This window comes from Ovis canadensis, chromosome 17, assembly GCF_042477335.2.
Source record: "Ovis canadensis isolate MfBH-ARS-UI-01 breed Bighorn chromosome 17, ARS-UI_OviCan_v2, whole genome shotgun sequence".
NCBI lineage: Eukaryota > Metazoa > Chordata > Mammalia > Artiodactyla > Bovidae > Ovis > Ovis canadensis.
In genome coordinates this window covers 74,528,551-74,544,953 of record NC_091261.1, presented here as the reverse complement: position 1 = coordinate 74,544,953, position 16,403 = coordinate 74,528,551, and the positions used below count along the sequence as shown (strand labels likewise).

The 16,403-nt window shown below is 44.2% G+C and overlaps 1 protein-coding gene across 4 annotated transcripts in view; it reads right to left on the bottom strand.

The window, feature by feature from the left end:
• SVOP (SV2 related protein) overlaps positions 1 to 15,354 on the bottom strand; it is a 68,306-nt gene extending 52,952 nt beyond the window's left edge. For 2 of the 4 annotated variants that reach the window (XM_069558250.1, XM_069558249.1), the window contains exons 1-2: positions 15,078 to 15,312; positions 14,133 to 14,198 (exon numbers count right to left, since the gene is read on the bottom strand). In XM_069558250.1, the coding sequence (XP_069414351.1) occupies positions 14,133 to 14,198; positions 15,078 to 15,112 (101 nt within the window). In that variant the 5' untranslated portion in view covers positions 15,113 to 15,312. Of the gene's footprint in view, positions 1 to 14,132; positions 14,199 to 15,077 lie in introns of all 4 variants that reach the window. The other 2 variants (XM_069558253.1, XM_069558252.1) reach the window with 2 other exon arrangements.
• Positions 15,355 to 16,403: the final 1,049 nt, after the last annotated feature.

Here is a 16,403-nt window from a genome sequence, read left to right as displayed (position 1 = left end):
CTCCATCTCTCAATACAGCTTGAAAGAACCAAGGCTTCAGCCTGGATGTCAGTGGTAAAGAATCCACCTACCAATGCAGGAGATGCGGGTTTGAGCCCTTAGTTGGGAAGATCCCCCTGGAGAAGGAGAGGGCAACTCACTCCAGTATTCTTGCCTGGGAAATCCCATGGGCAGGGGAGCCTGGCAGGCCGCAGTCTAGTGGGTCACAAAGAGTCAGATACAACTTAGCAACTAAACAACAGCAGCTTTGCAGGGGGGTGGTGCTGATGGAGATTATGGGGAGGCTCTGAAGCAGTGCCTACAAACTGAGTCTCAAATAAACCCCCCAAGACCATACTGATGTGTAGCATTTGCCAATATCTATGGGGTAAATAACTCCCACCACGACCCGCTTTAAGCTCTCAACAGTTAAATAGAAGGCTCTGAGATTTCCTGAATATCTAACCATCAAATCTGCTCGCTGGAGCGGCTCTGAGCAGTCTCCAGCATAACCACTGTAAGGTCCTCGAGTCACTGTCAGAACCTTGAAACATGCTGCTGAGTGAAAGCAGCCAGACACAGAGAGTCACATATGCATGATCCCATTTATGTGAAGCAACTTCAGAGAGACAGAAAGCAGATCAGTGGTTGCCAGGGGCTGGGGAAGGAGGGAGAGGGAGTGACTGTCTAAGGGCACAGAATTCCCTTTCGGGGATGATGAAATTGGTCTGGAATTAGACAGAAGGGGAGGTGGTACAACATTGTAAATGTACATCCATGATGACAGGAGTATTCACGACAGCCCAAAGGTGAAAACACCCCAGTGTCCATCAGTGGACGAGTGCGTTAGCAAAATGTAGTCTATACATGCAGTGGGCTATTATTCAGCTTCAGAAAGGAAGGCAAGGGGGAACTCCCCAGCAGTCCAGTGGTTAGGAATCCCTGCTTCCACTGCAGGGGGCGTGGGTTCAATCCCTGGCTGGGGAACTAAAATCTGGCATGCTGTGCAGCGTGACCAAAATAAATAAGTAAAAATTATTGATTTATAATTTATAAAAAATAACTAATAAAATAAAAATGGCTTTATAAAAAGGGGTGCATACTAGGGTGAAGATTCAATAAAATTAATCATTTTTTTTTAAAGGGAAAAGTGAAAGTATTTGTCGCTCAGTCCTGTCCAATTCTTTTGCAACCCCGTGGACTGCAACCCACCAGGCTCCTCTGTCCATGGGATTTCCCAGGCAAAAATACTGGAGTGGGTTGCCATTTCCTTCTCCAGGGGATCTTCCTGACCCAGGGATAGAACTGGCATCTCCTTCAGGAGATCATGCATTGGCAGGCAGGTTCACTGAGCCACTTGGGAAGTCCAAAAAAAAAGGGAAGGGAAGGGAAGGGGAAATTCCCTGGTTGCCTAGCAGTTAGGGCTCTGTGCTTTCATAGCTGAGGGCCTTCGATCCCTGGTCAGGGAACTAAGATCCCACAAGCTGTGCATCAAAAAAAAAAAAAAAAAGGAACTGGAAAGGAAAGAAATTCTACACATTACATAACATGGATGAGACTTGAAGACATTATGCTAAGTGAGATATGCCAGTCACAGAAGACAAATGCTGTATGATTCCATATGCAGTCAGACTCAGAGATGGAAAGCAGAATGGGGGCTCCCAGGGGCTGGGAGAGGAAGACATAGGGACTTCGTGTTTAACAGGCAGAGTTTCAGTCCAGGAAGATGAAAACTGTCCTAGAGACGGATGGTATTGATGGTTGCACAACACGAAGGCACTTAATGCCACAGGCTTGTACTCTTAAAAATGGTGACAATGGTGAATTTTACCTTATTTTGCCATGCCCCTCTCTCCCCTAAACCCCCAAACCCTCAACCCTTAGCACCGCCGTGAATGTCACCTCCGTGAAATTTATCAGAGAAAGACAAACACTGTATATTATCATTTATATATGGAATCTAAAAATGAAATATACTAGTGAATTTAACAAAAAAAGAAGCAGGACCTGCGGATATAGAGAACAAACTAGTGGTTACCAGTGGGAAGGGTGAAAGGGTTAGGGGCAAGATAGGGGTAGGGAATTAAGAGATATAAACTACTGTGTATAAAATAGATATATTGTGCAGTACAGGGAATACAGCCAATATTTCATAATAACATAAATGGAGCCTAATCTTTAGAAATTGTGAATCACTATGTTTTAAACCTGAAACCAAAATAATATTGTAAATCAACTTTTTGTTGATCAGTCGTCAAGCTGTGTTAGATTCGTTGAGACCTCATGGACTGCAGCATGCCAGGCCTCCCTGTCCTTCACCATCTCCCGGAATTCGCCCAAGTTCATGTGCATAGAATCGGTGATGCCATCCAACCATCTCATCCTCTGTTGTCCTCTTCTCCTTATATAAGTATTATATATAAATGTATAAGTATGTAGTTATTTATATATGTATATATTTACAATTATTTACATATATAAATACAAAAATGCATGTGGATATACACATATAATTTTTTACACCTCAATAAAAATTTCATGTATATATCCACATGCAGTTTTGTATTTTAAATGTGAATAATTATAAATACATACATATATAAATATTATAGCTACAAATATATAATTTTATGTCAGTATATAAATTAATATTGTAAATATAAATATGTATTTATATATATTATTATGCATGTGGATGCATATACTGCTACACAGATATTCTGTACATTGCGAGAAAAGCTGTAAATGAAATGAACTGGGTGCAGTGAGAGGCTGGGGGTGTGGTGAGGCGGGGAGACATTTTAACTCTGTAACCCACTGAGGGGTGATGCAAACGGGGTTCCAGGAAGGAAGCAACAAAGAGTAGGGCTCTCACTCCCCTGGAAGCAACCCCCCAGCTCAAAACTACAAACAGTCCCCTGAGGTATTAATAGAAGATAGAATGTGGAGAATTACTAGGCGAAGGAAGGAAACGAACATTTACGTGCATTATCAATTCCTTTTCAGGGGTGAAGGGAAGGTCCGTGGCTCACCCTCGACTCTGAGGGTAACATCACAGAAGATGGCTATGTGATCTGACACTCTCCCTTTCATCACAGCTTCTCCTCCAGGACCGTCCAGGGCTCTGTGCTTCCTTCTTTGAATAACAGCTTCCACTGCAACCTTCTGGGAAGGTAAGCAGTGATATGGGCTTCCCAGGTGGCTCAGGGGTAAAGAATCCGCCAGCCAATGCAGGAGTCACAGGAGACGCAGGTTCGATCCCTGGGTCGGGAAGATCCCCTGGAGAAGGAAATGGCAACCTGCCCCAGTATTCTTGCCTGGCAAATCCCATGGACAGAGAAGCCTGGAGGGCTACAGTCCTTGGGGTCACAAAGAGTCGGACACAGCTGAGCACCCATGCAAGCTGTGATGTCTTTCCAATTTTTCAGTGCTTTGAGCGCCAACCCGGAAGGTGAGGCTGTGCTGGCAGTTCATTGTGGGGACAGTCACGGTAAGCAATGGTTTACCCTCCCAGCGATGGCACATGTGGATCGTCAGCTCGCCATGCGTCAGGCCCAATGTTTGCACTTTGCATCATTAAATTATTTATTCCCACTTTCATTGTCCCCATTTTGCAGAGGAGGACACTCAAGCACAAGGGGCTGGGAGCTTGCCCAAGGTCACACAGTGAGTGTCTACGCTTTGGTGAAGCTATCTGATTTCAGCATCCCCACTTCAGCTCTCTGTTTTCTCTTCTGGTGCTAGCATCTCTTTGCAGCTTTGCTGCAAATAATACTAAACCAGAAATAATCACCAAGAGAGGAGTAATTAAATAAATGATGGAACAGCCACTAAAGAAAAAAAATTTTTTTTTAGAACATTTTATTGGGACTTCCCTGTCGGTCCAGACTTCCACTTCAGGGAGTGCAGGTTCCATCCCTGGTCAGGGAACTAAGATCCTGGAGGCTGCATGGTGCGGCCAAAAAAAAAAAAAAAGTTTTTTTTTTTTTTTTAAATTTGTGTTGATCTGAGTCACAACAGATGAAAGTGGAAACAACTTAAGTGGCTATCAGTGGATGAATGGATAAACAAACTGTGGTCTATCCATACAACCGAGTATTACTCAGTCTTAAAAAGGATGGAAATTCTAACCCATGTTACAACATGGATGTACTTTGAAGACACTGCACTAAGTGAAATAAAACCAACATCAAAGGGCAATGACTGTACTAGTCCGCCTATCTAAATGGGCTTACACAGAGAGAAAGTAGAACAGTGGTCCCCAAGCTCTGGAGGTTGGGGGGACAGAGGGGGATGGGGAGTTAGTGTTTAATGGGCACAGAGTTTCAGTTGAGGAAGATGAGAAAGTTCTGGAGATGGATGGTAGTGAAGGTAACACGACATTGAATGTAATTCATACCATTAGCCGCACAGCTGTTGAAATGGTAAACTTTATAGCGACTATTTTAACACCATAAACACACACAACGAACAGACACACAAGTCGGTTGCAAGAACTAACAGGAAAAGACTGTTGGGGCTCATTTGTTTTTGGCCACACAGCTTGTGGGATCCCAGTTCCCAGACCAGGGATCAAATCCAGGGACGTGGCAGCGAAAGCCACTGGACTGCCAGGGAACTCCTGCCGGGGCTCACTATTAAATGTGCTACAGTCCCACGATCTAGGTTCTCGGTACTAAGATTTAAGTATGGTCTCGAACCAGAGACCCAGCCTCCCCAGGGACTTGTTAGAAACGCTGAGTCTCAGGTCCTGACCGAGATCTTCTAAATCAACATCTGCGCTGTAACCAGGTCCCCAGGGAATTCATGTACATGAATTCATGTGCATGTTCAAGTGTGCTCAAGAATATTTTCTCTTCGGCCATCGAACATTCTGGAAGGATACTTAAGAAGCCTGAGACTGATTTTTGGGAAGGAGGACGGATGGGGATGGGGAGTTTTGAGGGAAAGAAATTTCTTTTTACTTTTCATTTTGGATCCTTCTGTAATATGCAGATTTTTAAACCTGCACATCTATTAACTTAAATAATCAAGATAAATCACAATAGTGACTATTTACAGAACAGTTGTCAATCTGTAACATTAGCTAAGCATGTTACAGACACGTTCATCTGTGAAGTGGGATGAAGACAGGCTTACAGGACTGTCGTGAAGATAAACGGAGCTTGATGAACAGAAAACTGTGGAGGCTTTGTGTCAATATTGGCTTTCCTCCAACCCAGCTTCGTTCAAGTCACCTTTGTACCTTGAGCATGGGGGACACTGACCTTTGTGAAATTTGACTTTGAGAAATGGCTTAGCTCCCTGGCGTTTTAAGCCAGGATCTATTCACATTCCTTCTCTGGCAATCCACTAGGAACCAGGGCCCTTTATTTATTAAAACTTGTTTTAAGACGGATGTAAAGAGAGACCTCTGACATTAAATTACACTCAGAAAGCCAGACTACATTTTGAATCAGATGGGTTCCTAAAAGCCGTTATCAGCGACATGAGCCAAGATTTTCCAAGGGGAAAAAAAAGTAATATGAAAGAAAAAGAAAATAGCAGTGGCATATGTTAACTATATGAGGGCTTTGAAACAAGCTGGCTCACAATTTCTTGGCATTTGTTGTGTATATATAGCATATAATTTACCAAAATAGCAGGGAACATTTGTTTTACATAATTTTTCTATTGAAAGAAGGGAAGAGCTTGAGGAAATAAGTGTCAACCCAAAGATTTTGCTTGAACCATCATGTAATTCACCTCAGTACCTTAAATTAGGGTCTGAGACGCGATTAGGGTGAGGAAGTTTTTTTTTTTTTCTATTTTCATCTGAGCTTCTGGGTATTTATCCCCTGAGTTCATGAATCTATCAGACTGAAAAAGGAAGCTTGTGCCTAATTGTGATTACGACAGGGTAGCATTTCAAGTCATGCCTAAAGATGGGGTGGGGGTGTCATAGAAAGGAGCGCCCAACTCTGCAAACAGACTGATCTGGGTTTGAATTTCCTGCCCCCACTACTCGGCAGCTCTGAGGTTAGGTTACTTTACTTCTCTGGGTCTCAGTGTCCTGCTGGTAGAATGGAGATGGTAATTCCCATCTCACAGGGTTGCCATGGAGATTAAAGGAGTCAACAGAGAGAACATCTCAAAAGAGTCTGGCCCTCTTCTTTAGTATTTTATTTTACTTGCAGCATGTGGCATCTTAGTGCCCAGGGATCGAACCTGTGCCCCCTACACTGGAAGAGCACAGTGTTAACCACTGGACCACCAAGGAAGTCCCTATTCTTCAGTATTTTAATAAATGTTTACTGAGTGCTGACTGTGGGCTGAAGGCTCAGATATGAAAGGGGATAAAATACACCTGCCCTCCTGAAATGGATTCCCTATTGAGAAGACGGTTAATATACAAGTAAACAAGAAATCATTATACGTTTGCAAATGAATGAACCTTGAGAGGGAAACAAATAGGGTGCCAAGATAAAGAACAACTGGAGGGAAGAGTAGTCAGGATAGACTTGCCTGAGGTCTGGAGACCAGGAGAATCCCACAGAGATGGGGGACACAGACCCAGGGAGTAGGACCAAGGAGTAGAGGTGGGAGAGACAGGCTGAATTATACAGAGACCACAGGGTTTCCATGTTTTCCTGAGATCAGTGGGATGCCCCTGAAAGGTTTACAAGTAGAGTGAGACGGGGGAAGGTGATCAGAGTTGATTTTGAGATCATCCAGGCATATTTTGCTATAAGAGGATGAACAGATTGTGGGCAGTGTTTTAAAACACTGGAGAAGGAATGGAAACCCACTCCAGTATTCTTGCCTGGAAAATCCCACTGAGTCAAACTTACATTTATTTATTTTTTGACTGTGAGGCACGTGGGCTCTTAGATCCCCAACCAGGGATCGAACCTGAGACCCTGCATTGGATGGGCACAGTCTTAACCACTGGACCGCCAGGGAAGTCCCTAAAATATTGGTTTTATTATCATTTAGGTGTGGCAAACAGATCAGGAGATGACTGCCAACTGAAGACTTCAGACTCTGTTATACTCAAAGATTCCAAGAAGAGGGGGCATGCCACATTTTGGGGGCAGGGGTAGCCAAATGGGGAAACACTGGGATCAGTAAGGAGGCAAGTGAAAGTGAAAGCCGCTCGGTTGTGTCCAACTCTTTGTGACCCCATGGACTCTACAGTCCATGGAATTCTCCAGGCCAGAATACTGGAGTGGGTAGCCATTCCCTCCTCCAGCGGATCTTCCCAACCCAGGGATCAAACCCAGGTCTCCCACATTACAGGTGGATTCTTTACCAGCTGAGCCACCAGGGAAGCCCAAGAATACTGGAGCGGGTAGGCTATCCCTTCTCCAGCGGATCTTCCCGACCCAGGAATCGCACTGGGGAGGCAAGGGTGAGGATACAATCTGGGGCAGAGTCTTTGCTGAGGTTTCCACAGGAAGGAGCAGGTGAGGCAGGGCAAGCAAGTTGAGGATCAGCTAGTTTGAGTCATTTCTCCAGGCTCTGAGCATAGGGACCGTCTTCAGTTGTCTGGTATTTGGCCCTGGTGCGGTTAGTGCAGGTGGATCAGTAGCTTTGGATTGGTTGGTTTGCACACAGAAGGTCCACTGGCAGGCGACTTATTTACTAGTTAACCCTGGGAGGGGAGAGCCCTCCAGAATCTGCAAGGCCCCAAAAGGTCAAAACATCAGAATTCAGAAAATAAAAAGCATGATTAATGCACAAAGATTAACACAGGACAGACATGCAGTGAGGGCATTCTATGTGTCAGACCACATTCTGGCCCTCGGGGAGTTTTCAGTCTTTTACCAAAAGTATCCTGAAGCTGCAGGAAGGGGCACCAGCCACAGTCCCTACATGACTAATGTGAGAAGAGTGAGGTGTAAAGAGAGGTCTGAAGATGCTCTGTAAATGGAGAGACCGAAAAATGTATTGTCTAAACTAAAACGCTTCAGAGAAGTGGTTCTCAATGGGGTGACATTGGCAATGTCTGGAGACAGTTTCGATTGTCACAACTTGGAGGGGGAGTGACTATGATGAAACAAGGCTATGTCTGATCTTTCCATGGGGACTCAGTGCTTTAGCTGCTAAAACTTAATAATGGTGGCCCCTGCTGTCAAGGAGAATGATTAAGCTGATGAACAGATTTTTCTGATTTTTTTTCAATGCATAAAGTTTTTACTTAATCCTGTGGCTTGATCTACCCTAAAATCCAGTATCGGATGGAATCTAGGCAATGTCCCATGAACTTGGGATCCATCAGACCCCTGGTGTGTGAAGCTTTCATACAACTAAGTGAAGACAGACACTGAACAATAAATAAGCAAATTATATGGTATGTTGGAAGGTAATGTGTGATTTTAAAAAAAAGGAAAAGCAGGGATTTCCCCGACAGTCCAGTGGTTAGGACTATGCCTTTCAATGCAGGGGGTGCAGCTTTGACCCGTGGTCAGGGAGCAAAGATCCCACATTGCCTCACGGTCAAAAACACAAAACATAAAACAGACCCAATACTGTTAACAAATTCAGTAAAGACTTTAAAAATGGTCTACATTTAAAAAAAAAAATCTTAAAGAGGAAAAGCTGAACATGGTATTGGAGGATGGGGGAAGAGGGCTATGATTTTTTTCAACTACAGTAAAATACACAGAAGATATCATTTGTCATTTTAAGTGTTTTTAAAGAGTACAGTTCAGTGGGCATCAACTATATTCACAATATTGCACAATCATTACCACTGTTCATCCACAGAACTCTTTTCATCTTGTAAAAATGGACAGTGTACCCACCACACAGATCCCCCTCTTCCCCTTCCCCAGCCTCTGGCAACTACCATTCTACTTTATGTCTCTATGAACTTGATTGCTTTAGAAACCTCACAGAGTGGAGGTTATGCTTATTTCACTTAGTATAATGTCTTCAAGGTTTATCTGTGTTGTAGCATGTTTCAGGATTCCCTTCCTTTTTTGAAGACTACATAATATTCCATCATATGGATAGACCACATTTGTGTATCTACTCATCATGAAGGGACCCTTAGGTGGCTTTCATCTTTTGGCTATTGCGAATAATGCTGCTATGAACATGGCTGTACAAATATCTCTTCCATATTCTGCTTTCAACTCTTTTGCAGGTATATACCCAGAAGTGAAATTGCTGGGTCCTATGGTGATTCCTAATTTTTTGAGGAGCCTCCATACTGTTTCTTTGGAGGCTGCCCCATTTTTCATTCTCACCAATAGTCAGTGTGTAAGAATTCCATTTTCTCCATATCCTCACCAAGACTCGTTGTTTTTATTTATATTTGATAGTAGCCATCCAAGAAGTCCGGTGTGCTGCAGTTTGTGGGGTTGCAAAGAGTCAGACACAACTGAGCAACTGAACAACAACAAAAATCTTAATGGCAGTAAGAGAGGGCTACAGATTTTAAGGAGGTGATGAGGGTAGGCTTGGGTGAGATGGTGGCATTTGAGATCTGAGTAAAGCAGATACGTAGGAGAAGAGCTTTCTCTTAGAGAGAACAGTGGGTGCTGGAGCAGGAACCCACCTGGTGTGCTTAAGGAACAACAAGGGGACCACGGGCTTCCCTGGTAGCTCAGATAGTAAAGAATCTGTCTGCAATTTAGGAGACCAGGGTTCCAACCCCGGGTCAAGAAGATCCCCTGGAGAAGAGAATGGCAACCCACTCCAGTATTCTTGCCTGGATAATTCCATGGACAGAGGAGCCTGGTGGGCTACATTCTATGGGGCTGCAAAGAGTCAGACACAACTGAGCAACTAACACACACACACACACACACACACACACACACACACATAGAAGCCAGAATGGCTACATGAGGGGGTGAAAGAGTAGAGAAGACAAGGTGAAATGGGAGCCCTAGGAGGGTTTTGGAACTGAAGAGGCTTGTGAGTTGACTTCTAAAGAATCCCTCCAGGACTTACCCTGGTGGTCCAGTGGCTAAGACGTCACGCTGCCAAGGCAGGGGGGCCCCGAGTTCAATCCCTGGTCGGGGAACTAGATCCCATATGCTGCAACTAAAGATCCTGCATGCCGCAACTAAGACCCAGCACAGCCAAATAAATAAATAATTTTTTTTAAAAAGAATACGTTTGGTTGCTGTGTTGAGAATGTGCCGTAGGGAGACACAGGCAGGACCGGGAAGACCAGCAAGATAACCCCTGGAATCTACCCAGGTTCAGAGACGACAGGGACTTGAACCAAGGAGTAGCAGTAGAGTTGGAGAGAAGTGATAGGAGTTTAGATGGAATTTAAAGGCAGGACCAAGAGAATTTCCTGATGGGTTGGAGTGAAATCTGAGGGAAGGAGTCAAAACGGACTCCAAATGGGGAGGATGGAGTCACCATCAACTGGAAGAGGCTGAAAGAGGAGCAGAATGCAGGAAAGATCAGACTTCACGTTTGGATGGGTGCTTCTGTTAGCTTTCATCAGGACATCTTAGGATTCGGAAAAGGAGACCGTGGCTTCCAGGTGCTTTGCTATTTGAACAAGCTGGAGGATGAGGGGAAGATGTCCAGAGTGAAAGAAGACAAATAACACTAGTACCAACTGGTTGAGCCCTTATGTGGAGCCAGGCACTGTGCTGGGACTTCCCAGTGGTGTGACCTGCCTGATCCTCACAACGGCCCTGCCATGCAGATATCACTATTATCCCAGCGTTACAGATAAACACCCAATCATGGGGAAATGAAGTCACTAGGCCAGGGTTACCCAGATGGTAAGTGGCAGAGTCAGGGTTTGAACCCAGATCTGCCTGACTCAGAGCCTGCACTTTTACCCCAGGAAGCCCCAGGAGGAGTCAGAAGATTCATTGAGCTGATGGACTTAAGCTCCATCTTTATTTTTTTAATATTTATGTTATTTATTGAGCTGTTCCAGGTCTTCGCTGCAGCACGCGGCATCTTTACTCACAGCATGCAAACTCCTAGTTGTGGCATGTGGGATCTAGTTCCCTGGCCAGGGATCAAACCCAGACCCCCTGGACTGGGAGTTAGAGTTCTTATCCACTGGCCCACCAGGGAAGTCCCTAAGCTCAATCTTGAAAGACAGTTAGTAAGAAGGGAGTGAGTGGATCAAGCAAACACAAGGTAAATGTCCAATTTCTTGTCCTTACTACAGGGTCCTGTGTGGCCTGGTCCCTGCCATCCTCTGCAGCCTTCCCTCCACTCACTTGCTCATGAAGCTCCACTGGCCTGATTTTGAGCTCTTCCCCTCACACAGTTCCTACTATTGGAAAGCTCCCTCCTATCTCTTCTCCTGGCTGATCTCTACACATGTCTACGGGTTCAGCGCCAATGTCACTTCCTCCAAGAAGCCTTCTCTGATCTGCCTCTCTGCCATATAGAACTAGACTTGTCGCCCCTTCTCCATGTGTGGAGAAAAGGGAACCCTCCTGTGCTGTTGGCAGGAACATAAATTGGTGCAGCCACTATGGAGAACAGTATGGAGTTTCCTTAGAAAACTAAAAATAGAGTTACCATATGATCCAGCAACCCCACTCTTGGGCATATATTCAGAGAAAACCATAATTTAAAAAGATACACGTGCCCCAGTGTTCATCGCAGCACGATTTATAACAGCCAAGAGGACACGGAAACAATTTAACTGTCTGTCCATCGACAGATGAATGGATAAAGGAGATGTGGGGGATACACACAGAACAGAATACTACTCAGGCATTAAAAAAGAAGGAAATAATGCTATTTGCATTTGCAGCAAGGTGGATTATCATACTAACTGAAGTAAGTAGCCCTTAAGACAATTCTCATAATTATTGTGAAACTGTGTCTTCAATATTCGCTTCTCCCATGGGACCATTACCAGTTTCTGCAATTCCAAAAGTGCTCTGGGCCCAGGCTGTCACAATGGGACTAAAGCAGCCTTGAGCCACAAGCAGCTACTGGGCACTCGAAATGCAACCAACGCAATGAAGGAACTGACTTTGTAAACAGGACCTATTTTACCTATAAATCATACTTTATAATGTGAATGCACGTGTCGCTTCAGTCGTGTCCGACTCTTCGCGCCTCTATGGACTGTAGCCCTCCAGGCTCCTCTGTCCATGGGATTCTCTAGGCAAGAATACTGGAGAGGGTTGCCATGTCTTTCTCCAGGCGATCTTTCTGACCCAGGGATTGAACCCTTGTCTCTTGTGTCTCCTGCATTGGCAGGCGGGTTCTTTACTATTAGCACCACCTGGGAAGCCCACTGTGTATTACGCATGGACATTATTTCATATACCAACTACATAATTTAAGTTTAAATAGCCACATGTATTGGACACTGTATTGGACACTGAAGCTCTAGCTGTGAGCTCCTTGAGGGCAAGCTCCATGTATCTTATTTGGTCATAGAATTCCCTGATGTAGGATGATGCTCAGGAAGACTGTTGAGTGAATAAATGAATCAATGAATGGATGAGCCAATCCGTCAATGTAGTCTGCATAATCTGTTTTCAGGAAACTCATCCCAGAAAGGAGAGACCCGGGAAAATCTGACTTGCACAAGATCTCACAAAAAGGCAGAACTAGATACAAAATCCAGCCTTCTGAATCTCCTGCACGTAGTGCTGTGCACAGGCAGAGGTTGTCTGTGGTCTCACACAAGCCATCGCGGAGCTGTTCATGAAGGCACCTCCAAGTCCTGGGAAGGACTGTTTCTTAGACATCCTCACCCCTTCCTCCTCCCCTGACCCTGTAAACAACGTAGTGGCTTGTAATCTATTAACACTTGGCTTCCCGCAAGACTGAGCCTGTTCCAAGGTCCACTCTTGCCAATCCTCTATAAGGCACTCTGATTTTTAAAAAACCCATATTTTTCTCAGGCCATCTGTTGCCGGCAGTCTGTGAATAATATACACAGGGTGTGGTTTAAAAAACACCTATGTCGTGATGTGAAATCCACTCAGATTTACACAGCCGTTCCTTTTATTTATTTTTTTTTTTTAATAAACGAATGTTAACATGTTTCAGGGCTAATTTTGACCTCGTTCAAATGTAATTTGGGGGTTGCAGATTACATTCTGGGGGACTCCAGCAGAAAGAGCCTACAGATTTTGTTTTTACAAACTTTTTTTCAGATATCATCATAATCATAATTTTATAAATTATTTTTCAGATGTTCATATGTATTGATGTCTCTGTCTGCCAGGCATTCGGCACAATGACCTCACATGATCTTCCCAATAAGCCTTTGAATCAAGTACTATTATGATTCCCATTTTATGGCTAAGGAAAATGAGTTTCAGAAAGGTTAAGTCACTTGCACAAAGTCACACAGCCAGGAAGTGGCACAGTAGGGATTTGAAGCCTAGTCTGTTTTATTCAAGAGCCAGTGCTCTTAGCTAGCACACAATGTGGCCTTTCTAATAGATATTACATGTGTGTAAAAATCAGGAAAATAATCAAGAAACTTAACACTGGGGCTTGGGAAGAGAGACTTATTCTTGTGCTTCTTTTTGGACTTTATTCTATGTATATACTATTATTAGTATAAAAACTAAATTAATTTAAGCTTAAGTAAAATCCTCTTATTAGGTTTGATTTTTTTCTAATGAAGGAAGGGCTTGTCACTCTATTAGTAGATTAAATATACATGAATCTTTGAGTAATTTGCAAAGTTCACATGCCCTGACAGCATTTGAAAATTTAGTAAAACTGCAGTTCCAACATGTATCCTTATCCTGAATTCCAAATTTCATATTTTAGTTTCTGGATTATTTTTTTATTTTGAGGTAATAGGTTGGTTTTTAAACATATTTATTTTCAATGAAAATAAATGTTTTCCTTGAGAGATCTGCACTCAGGTACATACATTTTCATGGATTCATAGATCGACTTTGGATAGTATAACTGGGCATCTTTCAGCATTTGTGAAATAATGCCGTGTTACATAAGACAGGCCATTGCAGATCAATTAATAAAAGCTTAAAAGTAAACATTTCATTAATTAAAATTTTTAATGCAAATTAATTTTACACTGAATGAGAAGTAGACACCCCAATACCCTTCAGTACTCAGAGCCTCAGAGAGCTGTAGCAGTCACACTAAAAGTCACTTGGGAGAATTCCTCAGTGGTTTAGAGAGAGAGAGAGAAAAAAAAAACACATTTAAGTCAAGAAAATATACATACTAACAATAATGTATCCTTTCCAACAATTCCAAAGGAGGGTCCGCTTTTACCATCCAAGTGACCCGTGCTTCTAAAAATTAAAACAAAAATCCCATTAATGTTCTTTTTGTTGCTCCATCTCATACTCTTGGAATTTGCTTAACAAATCACCATCAGCTTGAGGTTGGAGAATTTTGAATGCCCCTTTACAAGCCCTTTCCATTGCTTGACCGTATTTCCCCAAGATTTTCAGAGCAAATTTGGTATCCTTGAAAAATTCAAAAAAAAAAAAAATTCCAGTCCTCTAAGCAGTGTATTCCTGAGTTCCCAAGGATAGCCCCTGACAGTGAGCCTCACTTAGCTAGCTGTTACAAAAACCTTTCATTCAGAAGAAGGCAAGAGGTTTCACCAAAGATACACAGCCCTCTCATTCACACACTTCATAAACAACGGGGACTTCGCCGAAGCCTCCTCTCTAGGAAGGAATCCCAGCTTTTCAGAAAACAGTATGCAACATCAGTTTCCCTTCTAAAAGACCTTGCAGGAAAATTCGGAATTTCACAGCATAGGAGAAGGGCTGGAAAGGACCCATGTCATTGCACGGACTCATAAATTCACTCCACATTTCCAAACAGCAGCTAAAGCTTTCTTAAAACACAGACCCTCCCAATCCCTTTAGGAGGAAGAGCAATTCCAAGGGAAAATATTACACGTTTAGGTCCCCGTTAAGATTCTGACGGATCTGGGGGCGGGGGCGGGGGGAACCGGACTGAGTCAGAGATAACAGAGGCTGAGCCGGTGGGGTTGGGAAAATGGCTTGTCTCCTCCAGGCCTGAGTCTCTCCCCCTGAAACCGTTCCCTTTAAATTCGGGAAGGCATGCCGAGATGCTCTCCTGCAGGTTTTCTTTCTTTCTTTTTTTCTTTTTAAAGAAAAGCCTGTCTGCCTCTGACTCGCCCTTAAGATACTCACGGCAGCTGCCTGAGCTGGAATAAGTCCTCCTCCATGTCCGCGCTGCGCCAGGACGAGCCCTGTTCATGGCCCTTACATGGTGGTGGTGGATGACGAGCGCGCGCTCGGGGGCTTCAGCGTTAGGATGCCGGACCCGCGCGGCTGCCTCCCTCGGTGGCAGCTGTTCAGGGGAGGGAGCCGCCAGGGACCAGCCCACGAGACAAAGCCGCCGCCGCCAGGAGACCGCGGCGAGAGTGGGCGGAGAGGAGGCGGCGGAGGGCAGAGCGCGATGCGCGCGGAGGGGGGCGGGGAGAGCCCTTCTGGTTAGCGAAATTTACAGGCTCTCTGGGGCTGGTGGTGATGCTCTGGGGTGCCGACAGGGCGCCCGCCAGCCTGTGAAATGGCCGTCTGGGTACCAATGAGGGCTCTTCGGTTGACGATGCCTCTCTGAAGGTTTGTGTATATGGATTCATTTAAGGTTGCCTTCAATATTCTTGAAAACCAGGCGGCTGTCACAAACGCAAAGAATGAAAAACAAAATTTCCATGCGTTGAAGCATTGTTTATTGAGCACCTACTGTCCGCCAGGGCTTTCCTGGTGGCTCAGGGGTAAAGAATCCGCCCGCCAAAGCAGGGTTTGTTCCCTGGGAGGGGAAGATCCCCCGGAGTAAGGAAATGGCAACCCACTTCTGCGTTCTTGCCTGGGAAATCCCATGGACAGAGGAGCCTGGGGGGCTGCAGTCCTTGGGGTCGCAAAGAGTCAAGACGAGACTTAGCGACTAACAACTGTATGCTGGGCAAGGTGATAGTCACTGGGTAACTGATAAGAGAATAAGTTAGACATGACATTGTCATTACGGAGATGAGATCTTATGAAATGAATCAAGAAAAAAAAATTGAGTAAGTTGTGTAGGAGAAAGCCAAAGATCACTCATTTATTTAACAATCGTTCACGAGTGATTTCTGCAGTTCTGGGGAATCAGAGATGAATAAAACCCAATTCCTGCCTTCAAATTCCTCTTTGTCTTGTTCAGTGGCACACCTCTCTCTTCCACTAGAATGTCCGCCCCCGCTCTGCCTCTAGAAGGTAAGCTTTGTAAAGGTTTCTGATGTACCCCCAAGGGCCTAGAATAATAAAACTTTATTTATGGACACTGAAATTGAAATTTAATATTCCTCACTACACTCAACCCCAGGGCTTTGCTGTTGTGAGCACTCAATAAATGCTTGTTAAACTGAAAACACACATCTTTCAAGTGAGGAGATTCAGTATCTTTCTTAAGCCATGGAGGGTTGGGATAATAATTTATATCAGAGCTGGCAAGTTGGAGGGTTATTGGTTAACTCA